This window comes from Fulvia fulva, chromosome 2 (assembly GCF_020509005.1).
Source record: "Fulvia fulva chromosome 2, complete sequence".
NCBI lineage: Eukaryota > Fungi > Ascomycota > Dothideomycetes > Mycosphaerellales > Mycosphaerellaceae > Fulvia > Fulvia fulva.
The window spans coordinates 5727389-5752184 of NC_063013.1; the positions used below are offsets into that span (position 1 = coordinate 5727389).

General features: G+C 53.9%; 9 protein-coding genes across 9 annotated transcripts; 5 read left to right on the forward strand and 4 right to left on the reverse strand.

Annotated features, from left to right (window-relative positions):
• Positions 1-202: 202 nt before the first annotated feature.
• Positions 203-1030, forward strand: CLAFUR5_03519 (Thiamine pyrophosphokinase 2; the record flags this gene model as incomplete). The annotated part of the gene is made up of 1 exon (XM_047902667.1): positions 203-1030. The coding sequence occupies one exon, from the start codon at positions 203-205 to the stop codon at positions 1028-1030; it is 828 nt and encodes a 275-aa protein (XP_047758578.1).
• A 1528-nt stretch (positions 1031-2558) lies between these two features.
• Positions 2559-5372, forward strand: CLAFUR5_03520 (Importin subunit beta-2; the record flags this gene model as incomplete). Its single annotated transcript, XM_047902668.1, has 1 exon — positions 2559-5372. One exon carries the CDS (start codon positions 2559-2561, stop codon positions 5370-5372), a length of 2814 nt encoding a protein of 937 aa, XP_047757861.1.
• Positions 5373-6202: 830 nt separating this feature from the next.
• On the forward strand, positions 6203-7212 carry CLAFUR5_03521 (Rhamnolipids biosynthesis 3-oxoacyl-[acyl-carrier-protein] reductase; the record flags this gene model as incomplete). Its single annotated transcript, XM_047902669.1, has 4 exons — positions 6203-6272; positions 6327-6372; positions 6433-6738; positions 6798-7212. 4 exons carry the CDS (start codon positions 6203-6205, stop codon positions 7210-7212), a joined length of 837 nt encoding a protein of 278 aa, XP_047757862.1.
• A 500-nt stretch (positions 7213-7712) lies between these two features.
• Positions 7713-10106, reverse strand: CLAFUR5_03522 (Glucan 1,3-beta-glucosidase; the record flags this gene model as incomplete). Its single annotated transcript, XM_047902670.1, has 1 exon — positions 7713-10106. One exon carries the CDS (start codon positions 10104-10106, stop codon positions 7713-7715), a length of 2394 nt encoding a protein of 797 aa, XP_047757863.1.
• A 1699-nt stretch (positions 10107-11805) lies between these two features.
• On the reverse strand, positions 11806-13632 carry CLAFUR5_03523 (uncharacterized protein; the record flags this gene model as incomplete). The annotated part of the gene is made up of 1 exon (XM_047902671.1): positions 11806-13632. One exon carries the CDS (start codon positions 13630-13632, stop codon positions 11806-11808), a length of 1827 nt encoding a protein of 608 aa, XP_047757864.1.
• A 238-nt stretch (positions 13633-13870) lies between these two features.
• On the reverse strand, positions 13871-15547 carry CLAFUR5_03524 (uncharacterized protein; the record flags this gene model as incomplete). Its single annotated transcript, XM_047902672.1, has 2 exons — positions 13871-14384; positions 14547-15547. The coding sequence occupies 2 exons, from the start codon at positions 15545-15547 to the stop codon at positions 13871-13873; spliced, it is 1515 nt and encodes a 504-aa protein (XP_047757865.1).
• An 871-nt stretch (positions 15548-16418) lies between these two features.
• Positions 16419-19109, forward strand: CLAFUR5_03525 (uncharacterized protein; the record flags this gene model as incomplete). Its single annotated transcript, XM_047902673.1, has 1 exon — positions 16419-19109. One exon carries the CDS (start codon positions 16419-16421, stop codon positions 19107-19109), a length of 2691 nt encoding a protein of 896 aa, XP_047757866.1.
• Positions 19110-19242: 133 nt separating this feature from the next.
• On the reverse strand, positions 19243-20814 carry CLAFUR5_03526 (uncharacterized protein; the record flags this gene model as incomplete). Its single annotated transcript, XM_047902674.1, has 4 exons — positions 19243-19629; positions 19670-19954; positions 20096-20356; positions 20614-20814. The coding sequence occupies 4 exons, from the start codon at positions 20812-20814 to the stop codon at positions 19243-19245; spliced, it is 1134 nt and encodes a 377-aa protein (XP_047757867.1).
• A 1236-nt stretch (positions 20815-22050) lies between these two features.
• Positions 22051-24702, forward strand: CLAFUR5_03527 (uncharacterized protein; the record flags this gene model as incomplete). The annotated part of the gene is made up of 1 exon (XM_047902675.1): positions 22051-24702. The coding sequence occupies one exon, from the start codon at positions 22051-22053 to the stop codon at positions 24700-24702; it is 2652 nt and encodes an 883-aa protein (XP_047757868.1).
• Between the last annotated feature and the right edge of the window lie 94 nt (positions 24703-24796).

Below are 24796 nucleotides of genomic sequence, written 5' to 3' on the forward strand. Positions count from 1 at the left end.
CTACAAAAATGAAAACGAAGTTCGATCAACCTTGGTCGTGCCGCTGCCAGGCGCAAGTTGTGTTTCGATGCTCGGAAGATCGTCTTCGGTGATTTCTAAGCGTCGTCTCGGCCCGCTTCATGCTGCATGTCGTCACCTCCACCGCGGCAAGGATTGCCGGCGATCATCAATTAAAGGCAAGGGCAATGCTCCCGCATGCACGATGGAGAAGGGTCATGGTGTGAAAGACAAGACGGATGGGGGGTCTCCTGCACAGATACATCTCACGCAATTTCTGGCAGCTACGTTGAAGGAGAATGGGCACTCCGACAAATCCACGACCGCTTTGATCATCCTCAACTCCCCCATCAGCGACTTCGAGTGCTTCGAGAGACTATACAACCACGCATCCTACGTCCTTTGCGTAGATGGAGGGGCAAATCGGCTTCACGATCTGTTAGTCGCGCGTCATCACGACCAGCCGTGGGCGTCAGCTCTGCAGAAGGCGCTCCCGAATGCAGTACATGGCGACCTAGATTCTGTCAGAGACGATGTCCGAAAGAAGTACGAACAGGTTGGCGTCCAAGTATCTCATGACCCTGATCAGTACTGTACGGACTTTGGAAAGGCCATCAAGAAGGTAATGGCGAACGTGCCCTGCTTGGAAAATATCCTTGTCCTGGGCAGCATAGGTGGGCGTGTCGACCAGGGCATCGGACTCCTTCACGAGATGTATCGGGAACAGAAATTCAATCACCCGGAGCTACGTTTCTGGTTGTTTACTGAGTCCAGCATCAGCATCTTGCTGCAGAAAGGTACCACCACAATTCACACGCCAATCAACAAGGGACTCATCACTCCGAACGTGGGCATTCTGCCACTCTACGGCAAAGCCTGCATCTCGATCAAGGGATTTGAGTGGGATGTGACTGCTTGGGCGACTGAGATGGGAAGACAAGTCAGCACCTCGAACCACATAATGGCCGACCAAGTGTTCGTTACCACCGACACGGAGGTTCTGTTCACGGTCGAAAGGCAGATAGAACGATGACACACTGATGAGCTCATACGTATGTGAAATACACTGAGGCTGTTGTTCAGATACTCCACTGTCGTTCCCTTCGTGCTGCATGTGCATCTTGCACCGCAAGTATGAAAACGAGATATCTCAAATGATTTGAGTGACACACAGCATTTGAGATCGCCAGCTATAGGAAGTGCGGCTGTGAGGCGGACGAAAGGTTCCAACCGGTCGGAAGTGCAGCACCGCGGTATTGCATAGCACAAGCAAGGCTGAATAGTACTCCCAGTCGCAGCTCGCTATGCTGCCACAGCCATGACTGAGGATGGCACCAGCTGCTGTGCTTGGCGGGGAGATTCGGAAGGAGCAGAGAGTTCGACAGAGATTCACTTCGAAGAGACCTCTGGCGTGGATTTTCTTTCAGACTTGTCCGCGACCTTCACGGTCCACGATCGATACATGTATGCAGCGTCATTACAAAATCCATCATATCCCAACCGATCATCGCACTCTGACAGCATCGTATCTTTGTCTGGTGGGCATCGACTCTCGCTATCGAAATCAGTGGTGCCACACTGCTGCCATCTCGATTTAGGGGTTCCTGCATTAGAGCAGTGTGACAACATTTGACGGGCACGTGCAGACCCTCGACGCATGCGCTGCGGTGCGTACACATGGACGTCAACGCTCGTGCACAGCACGGAGCCACCTCAGGTCGCCAAATGGTCTGTCCGACGAGATATCTTCGCGTTTGACATGCTGTGCTCGAATGAGACTTTACCTGGTTGGCAGCTCCAAGAACATTTCTGAGCATCATTGCAGCAAACAGCAGTAGACAAGGATCTCGGCGGGAGCAGAGCCCAGGCGGTGCATTCACCGCAATTTGTCAACTGTTGTACGCTCGCCTGCTATCACGAAGAAAAGTCCGGCTTGTGAGAAAGACAATGGGGCATTTGAAGTGAGGAGGCAAAGAACAAAGCGAGGTCAGTTGAATGGTTGGTAGCGCCCGCAGACCCCGAGCCGTCTGTGCACCTCCCTCCGCCAGCCGGGAACGGTTTGGGGAAGAAATCATACTCGCACCTCGCACCTCCATGCGCGACCACTTCATGCGATACAGCCGCCTTTCTCTCCAGCACCACTCCTCACACCACCATACTCGCACGCAAACGTCGACATCGAAGTCCCGCAAGCTGTTGGGCGCACACTGCACGCTGCACGCTGCCGTCCGGGGGTCCCTCCCAGTCCCCAAGAGCCCCCGCCAGAAAGCGCCTGCAAGAGAAGAACAGCATCGCCATGCGCGGGACACGATGAGCCTGCGCACTGTAGAACGCATCACTGCAGCCCCTTCACACTGTCAGTCAACCGCAATCTGTGCGCCACGCAGTTTCGGCTCTCGTTGTCCTCACGCACACGCTAAATCGTTGCTCTCATTGCAGGTCCAACATAACACCCCATTCTTCCGCGCCTCTACTACTTCTACCACGCAACTGCTATACTCCAGCACCACACACGATACTCCGCCGCATATTGCAACTTCCGCCACAGCGCACTTGCCACCATGGCGTGGCAACCACAACCAGAGAATCTGGCCCAGCTGGCCCAGTGTTTGCGAGACTCGCTCAGCGGCCACGACATTGCTGCACAGAAAAAGGCCGAACAGATGCTTCGCCAGGCAAAGTCGTCTCCAGATATCAACAACTACTTAACGTATATCGCGGTCAACCCTACGCCACCTCAAGGCATGACCCCGGAAGCATACCACGCAGCTCGCAGTGCATCAGCCATCATGCTCAAGAACAACGTCAAGACCTCCTACAAGTCCATGCCAGAATCAAACAAGTCGTACATCAGAGCGAACATCCTACAGGGCCTACAGGATCGCAACACGCAGATCCGTAACTACATCGGCAACGTCATCACAGAGGTCATACGACAAGGTGGCGTTCTCGGCTGGCCACAGGTTCTGCCGGATCTAGTCAGCCTCGTTGCTAACGAGTCATCTGCCCTTGAAACCCAGGACGGTGCAATGGGCGCTCTACAGAAGATTTGCGAGGACAACCGAAAAGCGCTTGACGACGAGTACCAAACACAGCGGCCTCTAGCTTTCTTGCTACCCAAGCTCGTTGAATTCATGCACAGCCAGAACCCAAAAGTACGGTCGCGGTCGCTTGCCACGATCAACGTCTTCCTGAGCGAGCCTGTGGCGCTCACTGTTCGCGACCACATCAACGACATCCTTCCAGAGATTGTCCGTCTAGCCACTGATTCAAACGATGACGTACGCCGGTTCGTATGTCGTGCCTTTGCGCTTCTTGCAGACGCCCTTCCCGAAGTACTTGCTCCACATATTGGAGGTGTCATCGAGTATACAATCTCGCAGCAAAAAGCTGAGCAGAACGATGAGCTGGCTCTTGATGCCGCAGAGTTCTTCTTCGAGGCAAGCAGCAGACCCGGCCTTCGAGATGCGATGGGCCCCTATCTCAGTCGAATCGTACCCGTCCTTCTGGACTGCATGGTCTACAGCGAAGACGATCAGATCAGATTGGAAGGCGATGATGATGATGCAGACGTGGAAGATGAGGCCAAAGACATTAAGCCTCAATTCGCCACTTCGAAGACATCTCGCGACGCAGGTTCAAACACGCAAGCAAACGGGCAAGTCAAACCTGCTGTCAACGGGTTTGCCTACGAAGACGACGACGATCCTAGTGAGGGCGAAATCGACGAAGATGATTTGGATGATATTGATCCGGAAGAGGAGTGGAACTTACGCAAATGCTCGGCAGCGTCACTCGACAGTCTGGCCAGCCACTTTCACGGCGCCGTCTTTCAAGAGGTTCTACCTTGGCTGGAGTCGAACGTGAAGCACAGGGACTGGCCAAACCGCGAAGCGGCTGTCCTCGCTCTGGGTGCTATCGGACCCGGCTGCATGGACGACATCAAGCCACATCTTCCACAGCTTATCCCGTATATGCTCAGCCTGTTACAGGATATTCAGCCAGTCGTACGACAAATCACCTGCTGGTCACTCAGTCGCTTTGCGTCCTGGGCTGCACATGATGAAGAAGCACCGAAGGACCAATTCTTCGTTCCCATGATGGAAGGTCTTCTCAACCGCATGTTGGACAATAACAAGAAAGTACAAGAGTCAGCAGCTTCGGCTTTTGCAGCACTCGAGGAGAAGGCGAACACAAAGCTGGCGCCCTACTGCCATGTCATCCTGCAGCAGTTCGTGCAGTGCTTCGGCAGATACAAGGACAAGAACATGTACATTCTGTACGACTGTGTTCAGACACTAGCTGAGCATGCCTCACCGACGCTTGCAGAACCGCAGAATGTCAACCTCCTCATGCCGGCATTGATCGAGCGCTGGAAGAATGTGCAGGATCAGTCTCGAGAGATGTTCCCGCTATTGGAATGCTTATCCTTCGTGGCAACGGCATTGGGTGCGCAGTTCGCACCCTTCGCGCAGCCATTGTTCACCCGCTGCATCAAGCTGATACAGCAGAACCTTGAGGATGGCATCACTGCGGAGCAGTCCTTCCTCGACACCCCTGACAAAGACTTTCTCGTAACCAGCTTGGATCTGCTCAGCTCTATCATTCAGGCGCTAAACGAGGAGCAGAGCACTCTGCTGGCTGGTCATGCCGAACCCAACATGTTCCAACTGCTGGCCTACTGCATGGAAGATTCCAACAACGATGTGCGGCAGTCAGCTTATGCTTTGCTCGGCGACTGTGCGATCTACATCTTCCCTCAGCTCAAGCAATATCTCTCGGCACTGATGGGGATCTTGATTCAGCAGCTCGACATCAACAACATCAGGGGGGACCCCGAAACCGCTTACAGGGTCATTAACAACGCCTGTTGGTCGTGCGGTGAAATTGCCATGCGAATGAAAGAGGGTATGGAGCCATACGTGGAACGTCTTTTGACGAAGCTGGCCGTCATTATGTTCAGTGCCGATGTTCCCGATTCACTTAACGAGAATGCTGCGATTGCGTTGGGCCGACTTGGACTCGGCTGTCACCAAGCGCTGGCACCTCACCTCGCCAATTTCGCTGGACCATTCCTGCGATCGATGCAAAAGGTCGGCTGGACGGACGAGAAAGGTCACGCGTACAAAGGCTTCGTCAACGTGGTGCTCGACAATCCATCAGCTTTAGAGAAGTGTCTACTGGACTTCTTCATGGAGATGGCGAATGCACCTGGCGTCTTTCTGACGGGCATGCAGGAGGATGGCCCATTGGCAGGCTTCGAGCGTGTGCTGGCTCAATACAAGCAGATGATCGGTGACCCCGGTTTCGACAATTTCTTGCATAACCTACCTCCCATGCAAGAGCAGGCGCTGCGCCAGCTGTACGCCTTTTAGGAAAGGGATCCAGTCATGGTGCACGCATACACAGGATGATCGATACGACGACTTGCAACGCAACGATTCCCACGTCGACCTGACGGCAAAGTCATATCGGATCATCACATTGCTTTTGGCGTTTCTTTTACTGTTTTCGCGATTGCTTACGATACCAATCTAGATAGCGAGTTTGTGGCTCAGTGCTTTGTGCCTTATAAAGGCATGCATCGTGCCAATCCAGCGTTTAAGTTAGCGTAGCATCTGCACGCAATAGGCGGCAGCATCGAAAAGGATCTCATGGGCGTGGCGTTCTTATCACATATACGGTGGCAGACAGTATTGCTTCACCGGGGAAGAGGCGATTGTATCTATGGATGGCGAGGAGCCTAGCTAATGTGGCTTGGAGAGGCGACATGAATCGATGCGTGCATGAAGATGACATGCTACCATGATGATGGGTGGCTCTGGCAGCGATGGTAAAGCGCAGTGGAGGATATGTAGATAGATAGTTATTACTCATACTGTAGCTCGCTATGAGAAGAAGCTGAGCGAACGATGATATTCTCAATCTCTTAGCTCAGCATGCTCAGCCCCCTGCACCAAAGCGTGTGGCGTGAGCATAGCGAGACGGACAGACAGTACGCTTCCAGTTTGGGCTGTACGACCGAGCCTCGGTAACTGCTCTTGACGGACATGTCGCGACGAAGTGGACGCATTGTAGGAAGAATCTCGCTGTAAGTGCTTATCGTCCTGGTCTAGATCATTCATCACCTCTACTGTCTCGTCAGCCTTCATATCTAGCCATATACTGTACATCTCGCAGGCTTGTCCCACCGACCACCGCAACCATGTCGGCCGAGGCAGACGTCAAGCTCAATGACTTCAAGAACATCTTCTCGCTCGCGGGCAAAGTAGCAGGTAAATAGCAGGAACAGCATCGCCGAGAGGGAACGATCGCTGACATCTGGACAGTCATCACCGGCGGCTCACGCGGACTCGGTCTCCATGCTGCATCTGGGTAAGGAGCAACCCCAACCACCCTCCAAATCCCCGACTCTGACATTGACGTTACCTACAGCCTCGCCCAGGCCGGCTGCTCCAAGATCTTCATCACCTCCCGCAAAGCCAAAGCCTGCGAAGAAGCCGTCGCCGCCCTCAACGCCCTGCCCGGAAACTGCCAGGCCATCTCCGTCCCTGCAGACATCGCAGAGGCTGGTGAAGTTGAGAGACTAGTCAAAGAGGTGGAGAAGCACACCGATCATGTCGACATCCTGTTCGCGAACGCTGGAGCCACATGGGGAGAAGAGTTCGACAAGCACCCCGAGAGCGCGTTCCAGAAGGTCATGGATCTGAACGTGAAGAGTGTCTTCGTTTCTTCGCAGAAGTGAGTAAACAGAATCTCAAAAGATCGAAGCGCACTGGGCACTGACACCCTCACGATAGATTCGCACCCCTCCTCCGAAAGCGCGGCACAATCGAGGACCCCTCCCGTATCATCGTCACAGCCTCCATCGCAGGTATCGGCGTCGGCACGCTCGGCAAGCAAGGCACCTTCGGCTACTCCGCCTCCAAAGCAGCAGCGCTGCATCTATCCCGCAACCTCGCTCTGGAGCTCGGTCCCCAGGGTATTCTCGTCAACAACTTGGCACCAGGTTTCTTCCCGACCAAGATGGCGAACGGCTTGATGGAGATGAGTGGTGGGATCGAGAAGCTGGCAAACTTCAGTCCGAACAAGAGGTTGGGCCACCCTGAGGATGTGGCGGCGGCTGTGGTGTACTTGTGCAGCAGGGGAGGGTCGCATATCAATGGAGGGACTCTGGTGTTGGATGGAGGCAGCGTGTTGCAGGCGAAGCTATAATCTAGATCATGAACAGTATGTATGATGCAAAATGACTTGTACAGAATTCATCGAGATCTCTCGAGCTTGCCGCGAAAGGTGAGGCAGAAATGATGACGACCTGAAATGGTTCATCGTGATTCCCAAGCTCGATGGAAATGTTACGTGTAGCAGCGCCAACGAAGCGCCGTCGAGGGGGAAGGTTGAGAAGCGAAAGGGAAGATGAAACGATATCGACAGTAATTTCGGACTTTCACAAGGTCAAAGCAGACCCGAGCATACGCTATCTAGAGCGTGGAAACGCCTTATGCGCCCAGCGCGCAAAAGCGAGCGCATTCATTGTAACGCCATCCCATCCTATCCGTATGAGCACTTCTTAAGCGCTGGGTATTGTTCTCGCTACTGTATCCCCGTATCTTGCTCCATCAAAGGTCTCCTCTAAAAAACCATGAAAGCTCGCATGCAATCAATTTGTACGCCAGAAAGACATTCGCCATGCAGAAACTCAGCGTCCAGCCACACTATTGGCTTTGCTGCCCAGTGAAGTAGTACGCCAGTGTGTCGCCGAAAACGTTGCGGTTGTCTGCGCCAAGGATAGGAGAACCAACAGCATCGTCTTGGATCATGTTGACAGCGGCTTTGGTCGTCACCGTGTACATGTCGACTTGGCTGTTCTGAATCCTAATCATATTCTCCTGGCAGTTGTGGTTCCAGACGCACTGCTGAGCGTAGTTGTTGAAAAAGCTGTACATTCCAACGGCGTAGATGAGGACGTTCTTGCTGTTGACCACCCTTAGTCCCCACGCGTCCTTGCAAGGTACCGCTGCGCCTGTCGAGTTCGAACAGATCGTGAAAGTGGGATCATCGTATCTCGCATCGAAGGTGAACGGTTGGGGAACCTCGGGGTTGGGCTGGAAGTATGGTGTCTCCGTCTGCATGAACCCTCCGAAGAAAGCTTCAACTCCATCAAGTTGGTAGTTGTATATCACCGAATGTTCCGAGGCACTTCCCCATGCCCATACTGCTCCCTTAGACTGGAACAGAGCGCCACGAGCACTGTAGAGGGAGATCTGAGTCTGGTTGTTCTGCTCAAGATCATGATCTGCGACCCAGAACCAATCGTTCTCGAGGTAGATACCACCAGATTCTGGGCGAGCATGGAACATGAGGAACACGCCTTTGCACTTGTCCGTGGGCTCGACGCCGGCAGGGTTTCCTGGACATTGCTCTTGAGAGAGCTGGGTGAGAGCAGAACCGCCTATTCTGATATGTGCGTCCCACATCCCGGATTCTCCTTGCTTGGACTTCATGTTCCATTCAACCATGATGGCGCCGGGCGCAGCGCCCTTGGTCTCGAAGATGAGGTCAGACATCTCGACGGCACCTTCTTCGCCTCCACGCTTGCCGATCTGGAAGACTGGGCGAGGGTTCGTCTCGTCGTTGAAAGAAGCACCGTCGGCAACGATCAATGCCCAAATCTGACCGACCATTCTCGTTCCCGGTGAGACTGTGACGGTGTTCTTGAGAAGATACGCTCCGTGTTCGAACCAGGCGATCTTGTTGTTGTCTCTGGCGTTGTTCAAGAAGTTTTGCACACACTGAGTGTCATCAGTTTCTCCGTCACCTTTGCAGCCAAAATCTTTTGCGGAGAGGAAGCTCGTCACAGGCACGTCCTCGTATTGTGGCTTGCTTCGACCAAAAATCTTGCCGTCTGGTCCAAGAAGCGCCTGGGCCTTGTTGGGTTTGGTGGCAAGAGCCTTTGTCTCTGTTGTTGCCTTGGACGATTGGGTAGCGCCGTTGCCTTGCGCCCACGCATCGATGATTGTGCCACCCGCGAGTACAGTCTCGCCGGTTGCGTTTTGGTACACTGCTGCTCCTGTGACACCAGTCATGTCGACATTGTCAAGCACAAGAGTGCCACCGGTAGCTGGAATGTTGGTGTTGCTGGTTGCATTCCCACCGTATGCAGTCTTGATGCCATACTGAGTACTGGTCATCTTGCTGTCAGTGAGAAGTACGGAACCAACAGTCTGGTTGGCTGGGCTGTTACTCATGTCGATGCCAGTCTCGCTGCCGGAGATCGTGATATTGCTCAGCGTCCATCCCCAATTCCAGTTCATGAAAAGGGCCGTTGAGCAGTCCGTGAAGACCAGATTGCGAGAGGTAAATTGCTGGCTTCCGAGGAAGGCGCCGTACCTTCCCCCGGTGAAGGTAAGGTCGCTCATCCAGCCTCCACTGCCGTTGTCCATGAAGATGCCCTGTTGGTTAGAGCCCTTCTTCATCTTGAAGTCAATATTCTGGAGCGATGTTGCTTGCGCCACCTGCCAGTGAATGCCTGTGGCTGTGTCTGTTGACCCGGTAAGATCGATCTGGAAATTGCGAACCTGACGAAAGAAGTTGTTCTGGTTGATGTACCAATTCTGGCCAGATGGTTCGTATGGGTCGGCATCAAGGACAGCCATGCCTGCGAAATTGGCACTGGCTTTGATGACAGGCTTGTTCGTTGCGTCTCCGATCATCTGCGTGTAGTAGAACATCTTGACTGGCTTACTGATGAGGTACGTGCCAGCAGGGAAGTAGACGATTGCAGGAAGGATAGTGGAAGAGTTGCAGCCCCATCCGCACCGGCCCTGGAACTCGATGGCTTTCTGTACGGCGGCGGTGTCGTCGGCGACACCGTCACCTACGGCTCCGAACTTGTTGACATTGCGGAAGATCTCGTATGAGGCGTTGTTCTGTCCCCAGACGCTGCCTTTGCTGTGGTCGATATTTTCAAGCCAGTAGCTTGAGGTGCCAGCGGCCTGTGTTGCTTGAGGTGCTGGAGCGGGTGCGGCAGCGACTTGTGTGGAAGGAGCAAGTGAGAGGAGGGCGCTCAGCGCCGTGGCGAGCAGTACGATACTGAGGGTCGAGAACATGCTCGCAGTTGTTGCGATGTTGTCGGGTTTGTTGATGGAAGCTGAAAAGCTGGTGTGTCAGTGTCCTGCACTGAAAAAGCTCTAGAGAGTGTCGCAGTTGGCAGTTGTGGTTCGGTGGATGTGTGTTGTGAGTTGGGGAAGGAAAGTGCGGGTAGGAAGAATCCGGAGCTTATATCTAGCCAGATGCCGACAATGTGTTATTGAATAACGCGGAAAATGCAAAGAGTGAGTGACGACAGAAGGACAATGCAGTTGTGAAGGTGAGCGCAGAACAATGGCGCCTGACAATAAAGCACTGCGAAGGTGCAAAAGGCGAGCGAGGGTGAATGCTGCTGGCGGTGCGAAATGTATTATGCACCGGCGCAGAAGCAAGCGGGTAGTGGACTCACATGTTTAGCGCAGCTCAAGTGTTGTCGTAGGCCAATCCCTCTCATCGGCGTGTGAACGAGTGCGTTTCAGATCTGCGTTTTCTCCTTCCGCTGCACGCAAACGATGCTTCTATCCTGTTTATGTCCGCTTGCTGCAGCCGCGCTGCTTATATCTCCCTCGGCCATCGTTTGCCCCATTACTCAAGGGGCAGGCTGTTGCCCAGACTGTCTGGTACCACTACCTCAGAGGCAAGACTGCCTTTGTCTTAGTAGTCATTTCTCCTAACCTCATGGTCCACCAGACCGCCCTCGGTTACGAGCATGCAAGCACATTGGGCACGCATAAAGGCGGCGGCGCAAGAATGTACTGCCAGGCCTGCCCACCAGCCCTGTGACATGCCAGTCGACGGCCATCTCAACGGCGTCACGTTGAGTCGCGGCGGGGTGCGCATAGCAAGGGACCGGCGCTGCCATACCACGAGCCATCATGCTCAGGTGGCCCAGCGAGACTGCTGTGTGGTTAGACCTGAGGTGTACTTTCCCCAAACCTAGTGCATGGGCCGGTAACAGCCACACCCGTTGCAGCCGTTTCATAGGCTGGGAAGGAAGGCGCGAAACGCGCTAGCGCCACGACGCATCTCAGGTTTTGCCTCAAGATGCCACCGCAAAGCTGCAATACTCTGCGTCACTGGTCGACGTGACTGTGGACACTCATTAGACTGATTCTGATCAAGACTGATTCTCCGTGAAGCATTTGGCGTCTTCTCCGGCCCAGAAGCGTCGACGCCGACTCGTCACCTGGCTGACAGGGTTGCTGGCGCAGCGTACCAGGATCTCGGCACGAGGCCGCACGGAGACTTCGGTACCTGACAGATCGTTCTTACCTGTTGTCCAACCACATACCCCAGAAGCCTCACAGAAATGGCGATACACATCTGGACAGGCCGGTCTGGAAAATGCAACGAAGACTGAATGACATCGATAAACATCAGTCCGCTTCTCGTCGCTGATTCTTTCCGCATCGTCATTCTCGATTCACGGCATTGCTGCTCCTGACGACCGATCTTAAAACATGGCGCATGACTAGGAGGTCGTATGCTTGTCCTGCGGTCCCCGCATTGTGCTGGTCACGGTATGTCGAGCTTACACGCATGCGCCTGTCTGTATCACAAAGGTACGTCCCACATTGTTATTTGGAACGGGTCGGTGCAGCCGTGCAACAAAGTGCATAAAGGCCATGTGAGAAGGATGAGCTGCAGGTGGATCGCCGACAAGTAGATCGAAGTGCACTGTTCGGTGAGCCTGAGATTTCTGTACGCTTGATCGACTAGCTAATCTTGCCTTCGCAGGCCTCTCAATCGCCACCTCTCGAGCTCCAAGTCCATCTTCATTGTAAAGCCTTTAGCTTTGCTCTCGAGCTGGTCGGACCGATTTGCAGTCATTGCATCGGAGCTGTCATCGTCAAGACCATGTAGCACATGAGCCAGACTAGAGCTTTTCCACAGCGGCAGGCCTCTCCGTGCGGTTAGGGTAATGGTCACTACAACGAAGCAGACCGTGAGACCTAGCAGCACCAAAGGCAGGATCGCCCACTCCCAGCGTGCGTGTACTAGGTTCTGCGCTGTGAAAGCCGTGCCTGCCACGCTTTGCTCTTCAGCACCAGCACTTCTCACATGGTTCGTTAGACTAGTCGCAACCCTTTCCATGATTGCACTGGGTCCACGCATTTCCCAGGCTTGTGTGGCGTTGGCGTGTTCAAGCTGAGTTGAGTAGAAAGCTTGAGGTACATCGTTCCGAGATTGTGCCATCAAGAACTGAGTGTTGTAGCCAGAGGAATACACAAGCTGCAGCACGAAACCGAGCCAGTTACGCAGCAAGTTGTACGAGTCTAGATTGTATATGTACGAGGTATCGTCGCCGGGAGGACGTAATTCCAGCTTCCTGGGAATCAACACATTGCAGGTGGAGTACTGTGAAATCGGAGACAGCTCGTTGCAGCCTTCTCTGTACGTACAGTTACACATCGATTTGAGAGCCGGATTTTCGCTCAATGTTGCATTGACAGGAGGCCAAATATCTGTTACTGTCTCTTTGTACTCGCCATTGGCCATGACTGCATCGTAGGTCTTGACACACGGCCATAACACGCATTCAGCAGCGTTGGCACGCGTACTGTTGGTGTCTCTGAGCAGCGTGGCATTCACAGGCGGAAGATAGATGAAGCTGAGATCGATTATGCTTTGGTTTGCAAACTTCTGGTCGAAAGCCAAACTGTTCCATGATCCGGCTACCATCCAGCCCGCGGAGGAGTCACCGCCAAGGAGGCTTATGGACTGGTTGAGACCGGAGCCAATGCCACCATTCGGCAGTGTCCAGACCGGATAATCAGGGTTGGTGCTACTCACAAACACTCTCGAGGTGATGTTTGCGCAAGCATTACATACTCCAAGAGAGCTGAATCTGGGCCATGTGCAGTTACCAGTTGGCCATACTGGCATTATCGCGGCGGTATTACTCAGCTCTGTGTCGAATATGCCGGAGTACACAGCACCCTTCATACTCATGTTGAGGATCGGATTGGAAGCACCGTCATTCTCATGTCCCGTGATCGATATGATTCGTGACACGCTGGCATTCCCAGTTGCAACCGTACTGAGCGAAAGAATAGGTATCTGTTGCAGAGAAGGCTCCGCGGCGATCGCGGCGATCGTGAGCCCAGCGCCCAAAGAGACGATGTTCCAGAGTCGTGGGTAGCACCGTAGGACAAGGCTACCCCATGGGCCGCGACTCGCACTGTCATATCGCTCAAAGTCCACGACTGGTCGTTGCTGATTCCAGAACCAGTACCATTTCAGCTGGCTGATGGCTTCCGCAGTGGGGAGTACTATGGATGCCTTCGCGATACCAGCGAGAATGGAGACCAGACCGTTGACCGTCAGGCCATAGCTCCAATCAGGTACTGGCTTGCCGTTGAAGATGGACAGAATACATATTATCGCACCGATGCAAAGCGTACTGGTCAGTAAGCCTAGCAGTTCCCACAGCCAGAGGTTGAGGCTTATTAGACGAATGGTATGTTGAAGTCTCCCTCGGGTGTTCCACGGACTCGGGACTTGCTTGTCGCGGGATGGAGGAGTAGTGTCGCGAGGATGAGACATGGACAGAGCTGTTCCAGAAGGTTGTTCAAGCCAGCTAGACACGCAGATGGTCGCACTGCATTGTTCTCACGTCCACTGCGCAACAATATACTGCAGCTGTGCCGCAATTGCAAGCGCCGAGAGCCACTGCATATCCATCTAAGAGCTGACAAGGTCGCGAGAGCATATCGTTTGCGCTAAGCGCCGACCATGGGCGGCTCACGAAACAATCAAGCGAGCCAGGCGACTGAGCGTCGATTCACATGAAGTTCTGCAGTCTATCCTCGTCCTCTGCTTTCGGCACCATAACATAATCTCCTGTCGAATGTGCGCCCGCAAGTAGCTTCTTGGCGACAACAGAGATCCGCCTTACGCCTTCACGCAGTTTGGGCTCATCTTCGAAAGCGAAGCACAAGCGTATGTCATGCTCGAACTTGGCACTATCATCCGCAGGTACCTCGAAGATGCTACCTGGTGCAATGATCAATGCTTCAGCTTCTTGACACCTTTTCGTCAGCTCGATGGCCTTGATCTCGTGCGGAAGTCCCAGCCATATGAAGTATCCGCCTACGACATCGCGGTCCGGCTGTGACAAGCTGAAGCCTAGTGGAAGTAAGTGCTCTTTCGCTGCTTTCGCCATAGTGTTGTATCTCGAGGCATAAGCCGGCTGTAGCACGTCGGAAATGTGCTTCTGTACCTGGCCGGACACCAGCATCCTGGAAATGTAAATGCTCGTGAGATGTGATGGAGCGCCGCCTGATCGTTGGGCGCCTCTGTCATTCTGTGCATCAGTATCTTGGTATATGCCAATGTCATACAAATCGCACGACGCACGAAAATATGGTCAAACGTCGCCTTGCGACCTGGGCACTGTACTCAGTGATGCAGGTACCGCGCTGCGATGTCAGGTCCAGAACAGGAAAAGTAGCACTTACGCTTGAGAAACGCCGTAGGAGAACTTCTCTGCGCCTTCGACCCAGCCGCACCGAAGCCCTGGCCCTAGCAGTTTGGAGAAAGTGCCATTGGAGCACACGTTTCCAAAACCATCAGCACCATCTCGCTCGGGCCCGCCGTCCAGCTCCCGATCCACGTCCACTAGGCGCGGTAAGTGTGATGTCTTCATCATCTCGAGCTTTGTTCCTGATCCGTTGAGCTGGTTCTGAGACACATCTGCTGGCCACTGCAGGAAGTCATACACATCATCACATGACACTAGCATGTCATACTCTCGTGCTAGTTGCACGAGCTCGCGTCGCCTCCTGAGACTCATCGTCCTCGAGGAAGGATTCGAGAACGTAGGAACGCAGTAGAGGACGTGCTTGTAGACCTTTGCTCGCTCCCTGTGCGGCTTGTATCGTGGAGCAGTATTTCCTTCTTTTTTTGCCTTGGCCTCGCTCTGTTCGAGCTCTCGCCGCAGATACTCAAGATCGATTCCTTCCTCATCCTCAGGCACAGCACGCTGCTTGTCGCCATGAAACCCGGCGTCTTCGAAGACTCGGAATGCCAGCATGTAGGCCGGGCTTACGAACCATACGTTGCGCGTATACTCGGGATCGGTGTAGACGCTGAGCAGACATGCTAGGCTCTGCGATGCTCCGCCGTTGATGCATATGCGGCCAGCTGAAATGGACGCGGTGGGTTTGTAGAAGGACGTCAGCCAGGAAGCGATAGCCACTCTGGCTGGTTCGTAGCCAGGGTCTGGTCCATACCATAGCCCATCGTAAGCTACGGAAGTGTCGCTGAGCACTGCATTAGCTGCCTCTTTAATTAGCTCGACGGGCAGCAGTGAACTGCTCGGCCAGCCGCGAAGGAGATTGATGGCAGGCTTAATCTCATCCTCCAAGCCCGCAGGCGTCGCACTATAGTTGGTAGACATATCCGTGTTTGCCGACCAGAGGAGGTGCTTTACGAGGTGTATGAGATTGAATGTTGACATGGCGGCTGTTCGATAGCAACCGCTAGCACAACTAGCACAACTAGCACAACTAGCACAAACTTCAATGACGAATGCGTCAGATTGTGGGAAGCAAAGACGGCGTCGTCGTATGCACTCAGCACTGCAATACGGAGGAACGTGCCGATGCCGCTGATATCGATACTCGTGTTGAAATGTTAAAGGTACAGTATACATACGTTGGCACAGCAGTGCTCAGCATCATAGCATGTCAATCGATGCCTATTGCGCCATACCGGCAGTCGTCTCAAACCTTTGGCCACCGCACCCGTCCTATGTTTAGACAGCTCGTGGCCTTGGCACACATGGCGTCCCTCAAACAAACAGGCTGACGCCCGGCGGCTGGTCGAGTCCCAAATCCGTACATGTACCCGCCCCCAATGCAAGGCTGGAAAGGCTTGCCCACGCTTGCCTCTCGCTTTCATAACAATTGATGTGATGTTGGCTACAGTAGTCCTCACGGATCGCGGATCTACGAGACATGGGTGGAGAACCTTCTCAAAGCACTGCACGACCCACGACCCTTGAGCTCCGCCCCGACCACATTACGTAGCTGCACATGGGTCGCCAGTAGACTAGTAGTTCTTCTTCGCGCGGCTATGTATAATGTACCTGCTTGCCTGCGCCGCAGTCGACGGACGTGTGTGTTGTTCTGCTTTGAAACTCGGCCATGCCCTACTCGCAGGAGGCACATGCAGCCCACTCCTCTTCCTCCTGACACCCGACATTCACCTGAGCAGCCTGGTCGCTTTTCTTCGCAAGCATCACGTTCGCTTGAAACTTATTGCTATTGATTGCTGCTGCGTGATCGCATGACCGATCATAATCCACCGCAGTCAAGACTCGAGCCACCATGTCGCGGCGCTTATCAGCAATCTTCACCTCTGGCCTATCTTCCGAGGACAGATCGGGTCCAGCCAGCGGGTCTGCCTCTCCACGACGAATGTCGCCGACCGACACGCGCTCCAAGTCCCCGGGCAAGCTCTCCAAACAGCCGCCAGCCTACAACACCGCGCGAAGACCCTCTGGGCAGCAGTTCTTGACCCCTGCCGAGCCAACGCTACCGAGTCTCCAGCAGCTTCAAGATGGCGATGCTGCTCTTATGCCCCCGCCCAGCATCACCGCCGCTGGCTACCACGCGCGGAACGAATCGCGAGACCGTTCGAGGCCTGGCACGCCAGGAAACTACAGCAGACCTGTGACACCGAGTATACAGCTGCCCGACCAGCCATCCATCACCCCGCAATCGCCAAATGATGCTGCAAAAGAGAAGAAGAAACATTGGTGGAGCTCAAACAAGAAGAAAGACGATGCAAGCAATGGCCCAGTCGCCTGGATCGCGGGACACCCGCAGCGAGTACCATACGATACAGATGGGCTTATCAATCCGCAACCCGCACAAGATCTCTGGGACAACACAGACGGCAACTGCTTTGTGTATCTGTACCCTCGGACTTCTGGGCGAGGAGCGACGTTCAAGGTCGACTCGGCCGTATTTGCTTCGTCGCCAGTCTTGACGAAGCTGGCATTTGGCGACATCTACAGCAATGCAGCGGTCGTATCTGGAGACCGAAGGCAGATGCCTCTTGAAGCACGGACGCAACATCTATCTATGAACGACCCTGCAACACCTCCATTGAGCCCCAAACGTAACGCAGAAGGCACTAGCTCGACATCCTCGCGAGACTCTCGTGGCCACTATTCCCAGTTTTCGGAGGCCCAGGAAGCGCATCTCTATCTGCCCGTCAAGCTCAGTTCTGATGGCGCAGCACACACACCCCAGGGTCCAACTTCTACAAGGCCTGATGGTGAGAAGGGCGCTATGGAGGACCTGCAAACGTTGATCGACTACCGCAACTTCTTCGCCTTCCTTTGCGGACAGTCGCTTGTGGCGACCGAACGACGAAGCACTTTCTTCCATATCTTCCTGACCATTGCCGGAATCTTGAAGTCGTTCCAGTTCAGTAATGTCGACGGGTCCACATACGGCGAAGTTGCGAACTCGAGCTTTGACAACTATATTGAGGAACTGGGACTCGCTGATGTCAGAACCAGTCGCGAAAAGACCATTGAAGGTGCTGTCTTGGGTGAGCGCATGAAGAATGTCTTGCTTTACAACGAAGCCTTCACACATGCTGTTGGGAAGCACAGCGATCTCTTGGCGCTGAAGAGCCCCAAATTCGCCATGATTTCTCCCATCACCCAGAATCGGCTCACGCGCGCTGCAATGGACCTTGAAAAGCGCGTTGCGTCAATCAGATTGATTATGACCGACTTCGATTTCCCTTTCCTGTTCTCAGGGATCATGAACTCCAAGACTTCGATCGAACGAAAAGAGGGCGTGCGATTCGACCAATGGAAGGAGCATTTCTTGGGCATGCGCAAGTTCATCATGGGTATGTACAAGCAGCGATACGGCGACTGGCCGCCAAAGGCTAGCAGCAAGAAAAACAGCCTGGAAACCTCTGGCCTGAATAGACTCGTGCTTCGGGATGTGTACCATGATCTTTCATCTTTGTACGATCTTCTGGTCGACCGGAATCACTTGACCACCCGGACGATCGATGGCGTCAACGAGGATGGAGGCCGAGATGAACCGGTTGTACGAGGCCTAAGAGCTGTCCTCTCGGAATATGATCGTTCCTCACCCCCGGTGAAGCCTCCGATGCCCTTCGACTTGCCTAGACTCCCATCCTTGAAGCACACGCGACCCGAGTTCGGACAGGATGCCAAGAAGGACGCCAAAGCTATGCAGAAGAAGATCAAGGACGACGAGCTCCAGAAGCTGTTGCGGTCAAGCTGGAACGACGATGCAAGAGTTACACCTTTCGTCGATGCCTTCCGAGAGATGGAGAAACGTGCTGCTCATGGCTGCACGATGCACGAACTAGAAGACATCCGGATAGGACAATGGATCTTCATGTACACGGTTCTCCAAGCTTTACCCATGTTGGCTTGTGACGCGCCTGGACTGAAATGGACAAAAGCTGTGGAGTACTTCCTCTGCGAACCACCTCGTTCCGGCGTGCCTTGGGCCAACCCTAACGCCGCTGGAGCCGGAGGCAATCGCAGGACATGGTTCTCTGTCGGCGGCGAAGGCGGTGGAGTTGTGAGTCTACCTTCAGACATCGTCGAGCACGGTGTTGAGGGTATATACCGTCGAAGCCACTGCTGGGAGATGGCTGAGAAGTGGTGTGCGTCCAATCCTATCTTGAGTGCTGCTTTGAACATGCAACAACAGAGCAATACGGGCGCCGAATATGATGACCCGCTTCCGGCGCCGCCTTCAGGCAACGATCTCCTTCGGCCAGACAGCCGTACCAGCAATCGTAGTGGCACGAGCAGGGCTAGTAAGCGGTACTCGTCGTTTGGACTGGGGCTGGAAGCTCTGCCACTTCCTGCCGGTGTTACGCCTGATGGCAGCGCGCCGAGTCCTATGGAAAGGCCAAGAACTCCTGCGCATTCTGTTGATACCAGCAAGACGTTTGACTCGATCTTGGGTGGCACAGATGTCAAAAATGCCAAGGGAAAGAAGAAGAAGTGATCTCGATCTTCCAACACAAACGCTTGGTCAGTTGAATGGTCTGGAGACTGCTCCTGATGATACTCCTAGCGGTTCTTAGCCCTTGTGTAAGACATGTACAGTGACATACTGTTACGATAATGATCATTACCTCTCATACTGTGTTGGCTCCAATTTTCTTTGATGCTTCGCTTGTCTTGATTATGTGTGGTGCCTCTTCATCTTCATGTATCGTGTGAAACGGCGGTCGCGAGTCAGCAGGATGAGAGTTTGGCATATTCGAAGCACTGTTCGTGGATGACGCGGAAGCGCTGAGTCCTGTGCTGCCACTTGCCGAGCTGCCACTCTGAAACGACCATCCAAGCCCAGGATTTGTGAGTTCGGTCATCAAAGGTGTAGGCAGAACAAGCTGTATCGCTGGTCGTTCAGGTCTCTTGGTGCCGGTCGCTGGATATCGACGGGTGACCCTGATGATCCCCTCGAGCGAAACCACCAAGGACACAGTTTGAAGCGCAGAGGCATGAGCGCTGGCAAGGAACAACTGGAATGTCGTCAGAGATGCCTGTCGGGGTGAGCCACACCACGCACCAGATGATCGCTGTCTGCAACTCGGCAGCGGCGAAGACAGTCGACATGATTCCAGTCCAGGTAAAGTCATGTATGACATCCGCCGATTTTGGTATTGCGTCGAACGCACTTTTCAGGCGAAGGATACTAGCTATGCACGACGATGAACTGAGACCGAGCAGGACAATGGCGCCGATGCGCTTGGTGATAGGGAATTGTAGCCTCCACAACGATGGGACCAAAATACCGAGCATGATCCAGCAAGTTGCGGCCTCGTAGGCGGACTGTGCGGCAACAGGCTGTCAGCGGGTTGCTCGAACATTGCATTCAGGCGTTGAATGATGCGCGACACTCTCTTGGTCATGACCTTCTTACCTGAATCTGCCAGAATCTGTCGTGGGGACTATCAGCATGGGGACTATGATGAGGACGCAGCTCACAATTGTAGCGTACAGCCTTTGATTGAGACATTTCGTGTGCTCGCTTTCACGCAGTGCCGTATCCCAAACCGCTTCGAGAGGAAAGCATGCAGTCATGACGACTGTAAAGGTGACAATGCCGCCAGCGACCACGAAAGCCATCAGCGTCCAGATTAAGAAAGCAGTCTTGCGTGTCGGGAAGAGTCGAAGATACTGCACCAGGATGGACATCTTTGTTCCCGTGATTGAGAAGACCCATAAGGTGACCGCAACAAAGTTCATCTGCTTGGTGTCAGCGAGTGTTAGTGGGTCAAGATGATGCATCTCATACTTGCGCGATCTTGTCTGCGTCGTGCATCGTCACTGCAATCAGATGACGGCCGTCACCGTAGTATATTTCTAGCGCAAGGTCAGCTCGCGCCACTGAAGCAGCAGCTTTCACAAACGGTAGCGGATGAAGACGGCCATAACGGTGCATATCACCTCCACTCCGACGTTAGCATCAGACCTTGACAAGTAGATGTAGTCAGGCTCCGTACCATGCTCACAGCAATCAGCCAGTCGTCCAACGTAAGTCTCTGCAGACGGATCCAGATTCTAGTTGACACGAAGATGGCTGACAACGCATAGAAGGAAAACAGGACCCCCAGGGCCATAGGCTGTCTGGTCTCACGAAACAGCCGCTCCTTCTCTTCAGGCGTAATGTTCGCAATGATCTGCGGGCTCGCTAATCGTGACATTGTCCCAGGATGATAGTGTGGCGGATACTGACATTGTTACGACGTGTTCAACCTGAAGCACAGCTGGTTGGTGACGGCAGAATCCATGGGGAGTACTTGCAAAGAGCACCATCAAGGATCCGGTACACGGCCGCGGTGTCAAATGCCGCATGCGATGCGGTACGTTCTTGTTGCTCCGCCCAGGGATCACCGGGGCCTTCCTCGCGCCCATGTCGAAGGTTGCTGCAAGGTACCTACCTAGGCAGTAATAAGTGGATGCGGACCTTGTGATTTCGGCCGCGAGACGACACGGGCAGTACAAGGTGAAAAGCTAATGCAGCGTGCGCAAAGGCAAGTGCTGGTACGGCGAGTGCAGATGCTGCAGTGATATCAGGATGCAAGTTGGAGAAAGTAATCATCAGTCTTCGAGCAGGAAGTGTTGAGCGTATGGCAAGATACCAACGGCGCATAGGTGTTGATGGGACCTCACTGTCGAAAGTCAGTTCCCAGATGCTTATGGCATGTAGTCATGCTGGGTTGGCCTTCTTTTCATCGTCGTCAAGGGTGATATTCGTATGCCCGTTGAGCTGTAAGCAGTGAGCACGTGAAGATGAGGGTACGAAGGAATACGATGGACTTATCATGTGTCGTTGGAAGAATATAAAATGCGTTGCTGCTCGGATGTCGCGGCTGGCTTCCATGGGACCGTGTTGTTTCCGAGGGCCCCCAGCCTATCATGTCATTGACTGCCCTGATGTCTGCCATTTTATGCACCGCTGTGCCACTTATGTACATATGTACCTCTTTCTACGCTGCCGTTCACGTTGGTGGTGACATTATTGCTGCCGTCCGGCACGCCGGCTCCTTCGGCAGGCGTGAAGGGCTGCTGCGCTGCTGCGCTGCCTACATGTAGGATGCGAGGCCTGCGAGATAAACAAGGAAGACTTGGTCATGCACTGCTCCTTCTATCGCTCCCGTCTTGACATCTGTCGCCAACCCCGAACTCCTGCGAACACGCCTGCCAGATACATACGACGCACGAACATGCACAGCCCCTGGTAACCCTCCCAGGCCATCTCTATCCGCATCCTACGCAGTAGAAGCATCACATCATGTCGCGCCTTGTGTCAGGAACACTTGCCCCGTTCAATGCTGGCTCATCATCATTATTGCACTGACGACCTTGATCAGCATTTTGCCGCTGACGGGAACCTGGTGATATGACTGCAGTCTGCAACATCCAGGCCAAGCTCTAACATGGCACCCCCCGGACTGCCTTTGAGCCGGAGCGCGCTGGCAGAGCTTCAATACAACAACATCTTGGCCTTCGATACAGCCACTTCGTCCGACGATGACAATCCTCATCAAGCTACGCCCGACGAGGACTATGTGCGCAAGACAGTGGGCGTCAGTATCGGAAAGGAGCAAACCAGATTGTTAAGTCCGACAACGCCGGCGGCCGAAAAGGCGGCGGCAATCGATCAAGCTGGCAGCTACTTCGCAAACAGTTTTGCTGGCGCCACACCGGGAGTTCAGGAGGCACAAGAAGAGCCCAATGAGGAAGATGAGCCGTCATCCAGCAGTCGTCAACTTCCGCCATCCAAGGATGTGTCCCCCAAACGCTCGCGCGCCGCTCAGCGCATGCCATCGCCGTGGCGACCAGAGCACAAGCAGTCTCAAAGAACTAGTCAGACCAGGTCGTTCCTGCGCGATGGCTTCTCCTTTGGTAGAAGGAGAGCTTCTTCTGGTCCGGAACCGAAAGGTGACAGTCGGACCAAGTCGATGTTCCCAAGCTTTCCATCCATACCCAGAAACTTCTCCTTGACCTCGCCATTCTTCTCGAGCCGCGATAGCGAAGAGCACAGTCTGAAGAAGAATGCAAGTTTTACCAGGCTGCCTCGTTTTGACGGTCTTTGCGAACAACGCCCGCGGACTCAATCGGGCGCTGCTCAGATCACAGCAGGCTCTTCATCATCGGCGTTCAATAAGACCGAGAACCCCAGAGAAGCGGAGGAAGCAGAGGCAGTTGGGGAGCTGCCTAAACTGCAGCCGACTAGGACCAGGCCTCCGCATCTGCGAAGATCGACTTCCGACAGTTCACTTGTTACACAGCGCACACTCTCCCACGTTTCTTCTCTTGGAGATGACAGCCGATTCGAGAATGTATCAGAACAAGTGAACAGCAGACTGAAAGCTATCAAGGACAGCTTGCAGGACTCTAGTATCAGACTGCCAAGTATGCCTTCGATATCAAACTTCAGCGTCTCCAGCTTCACTCCGGACTTCCTAAATCGTGAGCGATCTTGGTCGACATCGTCGAAGACAGGTCAAGTGCCACAACCAATCTCAAATCATGCTCGCAAGCATTCGTACAAGCCGGTGGATCCTATGACAAGGCAGCCCTACCATTCTGCAAAGGCTGCGCTATTAGACGCGCCTGCAGACCGTGCAACGGCCGATCACCCAAACTTCTCAGAGGCCCTGGAAGACTTGGAGGGTGATCTGGTGGTGCTTGGCGGCTATCGTGGATCTGTTCTCAGGTCGGCTGAGCCTCCCCATCGCCAATTGTGGGTACCTGTGAAAGTGGGACTCAACTTGCGTAAAGTTGACCTGGAAGTCCCGATTACAGAAGATGGCAACGAGCGAGCCAAAGATACGGTCATACCTGGTGGTATGCTCACACACATTGGACCCGTGGACATCTCGAAACGTCTGTTTAAGCGCCTGCGTTCTAGTGAGAACGGCCGCTCTGGTAGATTGAGACTTCACGACTACGGCTATGATTGGCGATTGGATCCAGCATATCTGAGCAAACAGCTCATCGCGTTCCTCGAGACTCTGCCCGACAATAGACCCGAGGCGGGTAAGCCCCGGAAGGGAGCTACAGTCATTGCGCATTCTCTGGGGGGACTGATCACCAGACATGCCGTCAATCAGCGTCCCGACCTCTTCAGCGGTGTTGTGTACGCCGGCGTACCGAAAACATGCGTCAACATCCTTGGGCCCTTACGAAATGGCGACGAAGTTCTATTGAGCAGCAGGGTCTTGACAGCACAAGTTAACTTCACGATAAGAACAAGTTTTGCTTTGTTGCCGCTCAACGGCAAGTGCTTTTTCGACAAGAACACCCGCGAGGAGTATCCAGTGGACTTCTTTGACCCTCAGACGTGGATCGACTACCGACTCTCGCCATGCGTAGCCCGTCCTCTACCTTCCTTGGCATCGGGACCAAAGCCAACAGGACTGTCAGGATACGTTAGCTCCATGTCAAATGTACTACCAAGCCTTCCACGAACCGGGCGCAAAGGTAGTCTGCTACGTAGCCGTCAGTCAAGCGATCCGACAGACACAGCGACGGCTGGTGGCATCACAGAACCAGATATGGCCAAGGGTACCACGAATAGCGACCAGGATAAAGTCGTGAGCGGCAACTTTGCAAAACCAGGAAGTGATGGCGACGACATCAATGCAGATACACCCTCGCCCAGGACAGCAGTCACTATCCCACGAGAAGAGGCAATAGCATACCTTACGCGGACACTGGCTGAAGTAAAGAGGTTCAAGCAAGAGCTTACTTTCATCCCGGGGCACCACGTATCAAACGCGTACCCGCCCATCGCGGTGATATACGGGAAAAGCACCCCGACAGTCTTCGGCGCAAAAGTAGACGGCAGAGAAGGCATCAAGCATGCCGATGCTTACGATGAGTTGGCATTCGCAAGCGGAGATGGAGTTGTGTTGGCGAAAGCAGCGATGGTACCAGAAGGTTACCGTACTGCTAAAGGGGGCATTGTCAGCTCGGAGCGAGGGCATGTAACACTACTTGGAGACTTGGAGGCCGTTGGAAAGTGTTTGAACGCTGTGCGTAAGGCGCGCAAGCGTGGTGTTGGACTTGAAAGTAGTACGTGATCTATACTGTATCTTCTATATACCCTGATAGCGTTGATTGCATAGCCTAGCGACATTCTATGTTATCCTGAGCTTGGGAATGTCTAGTAGTGTA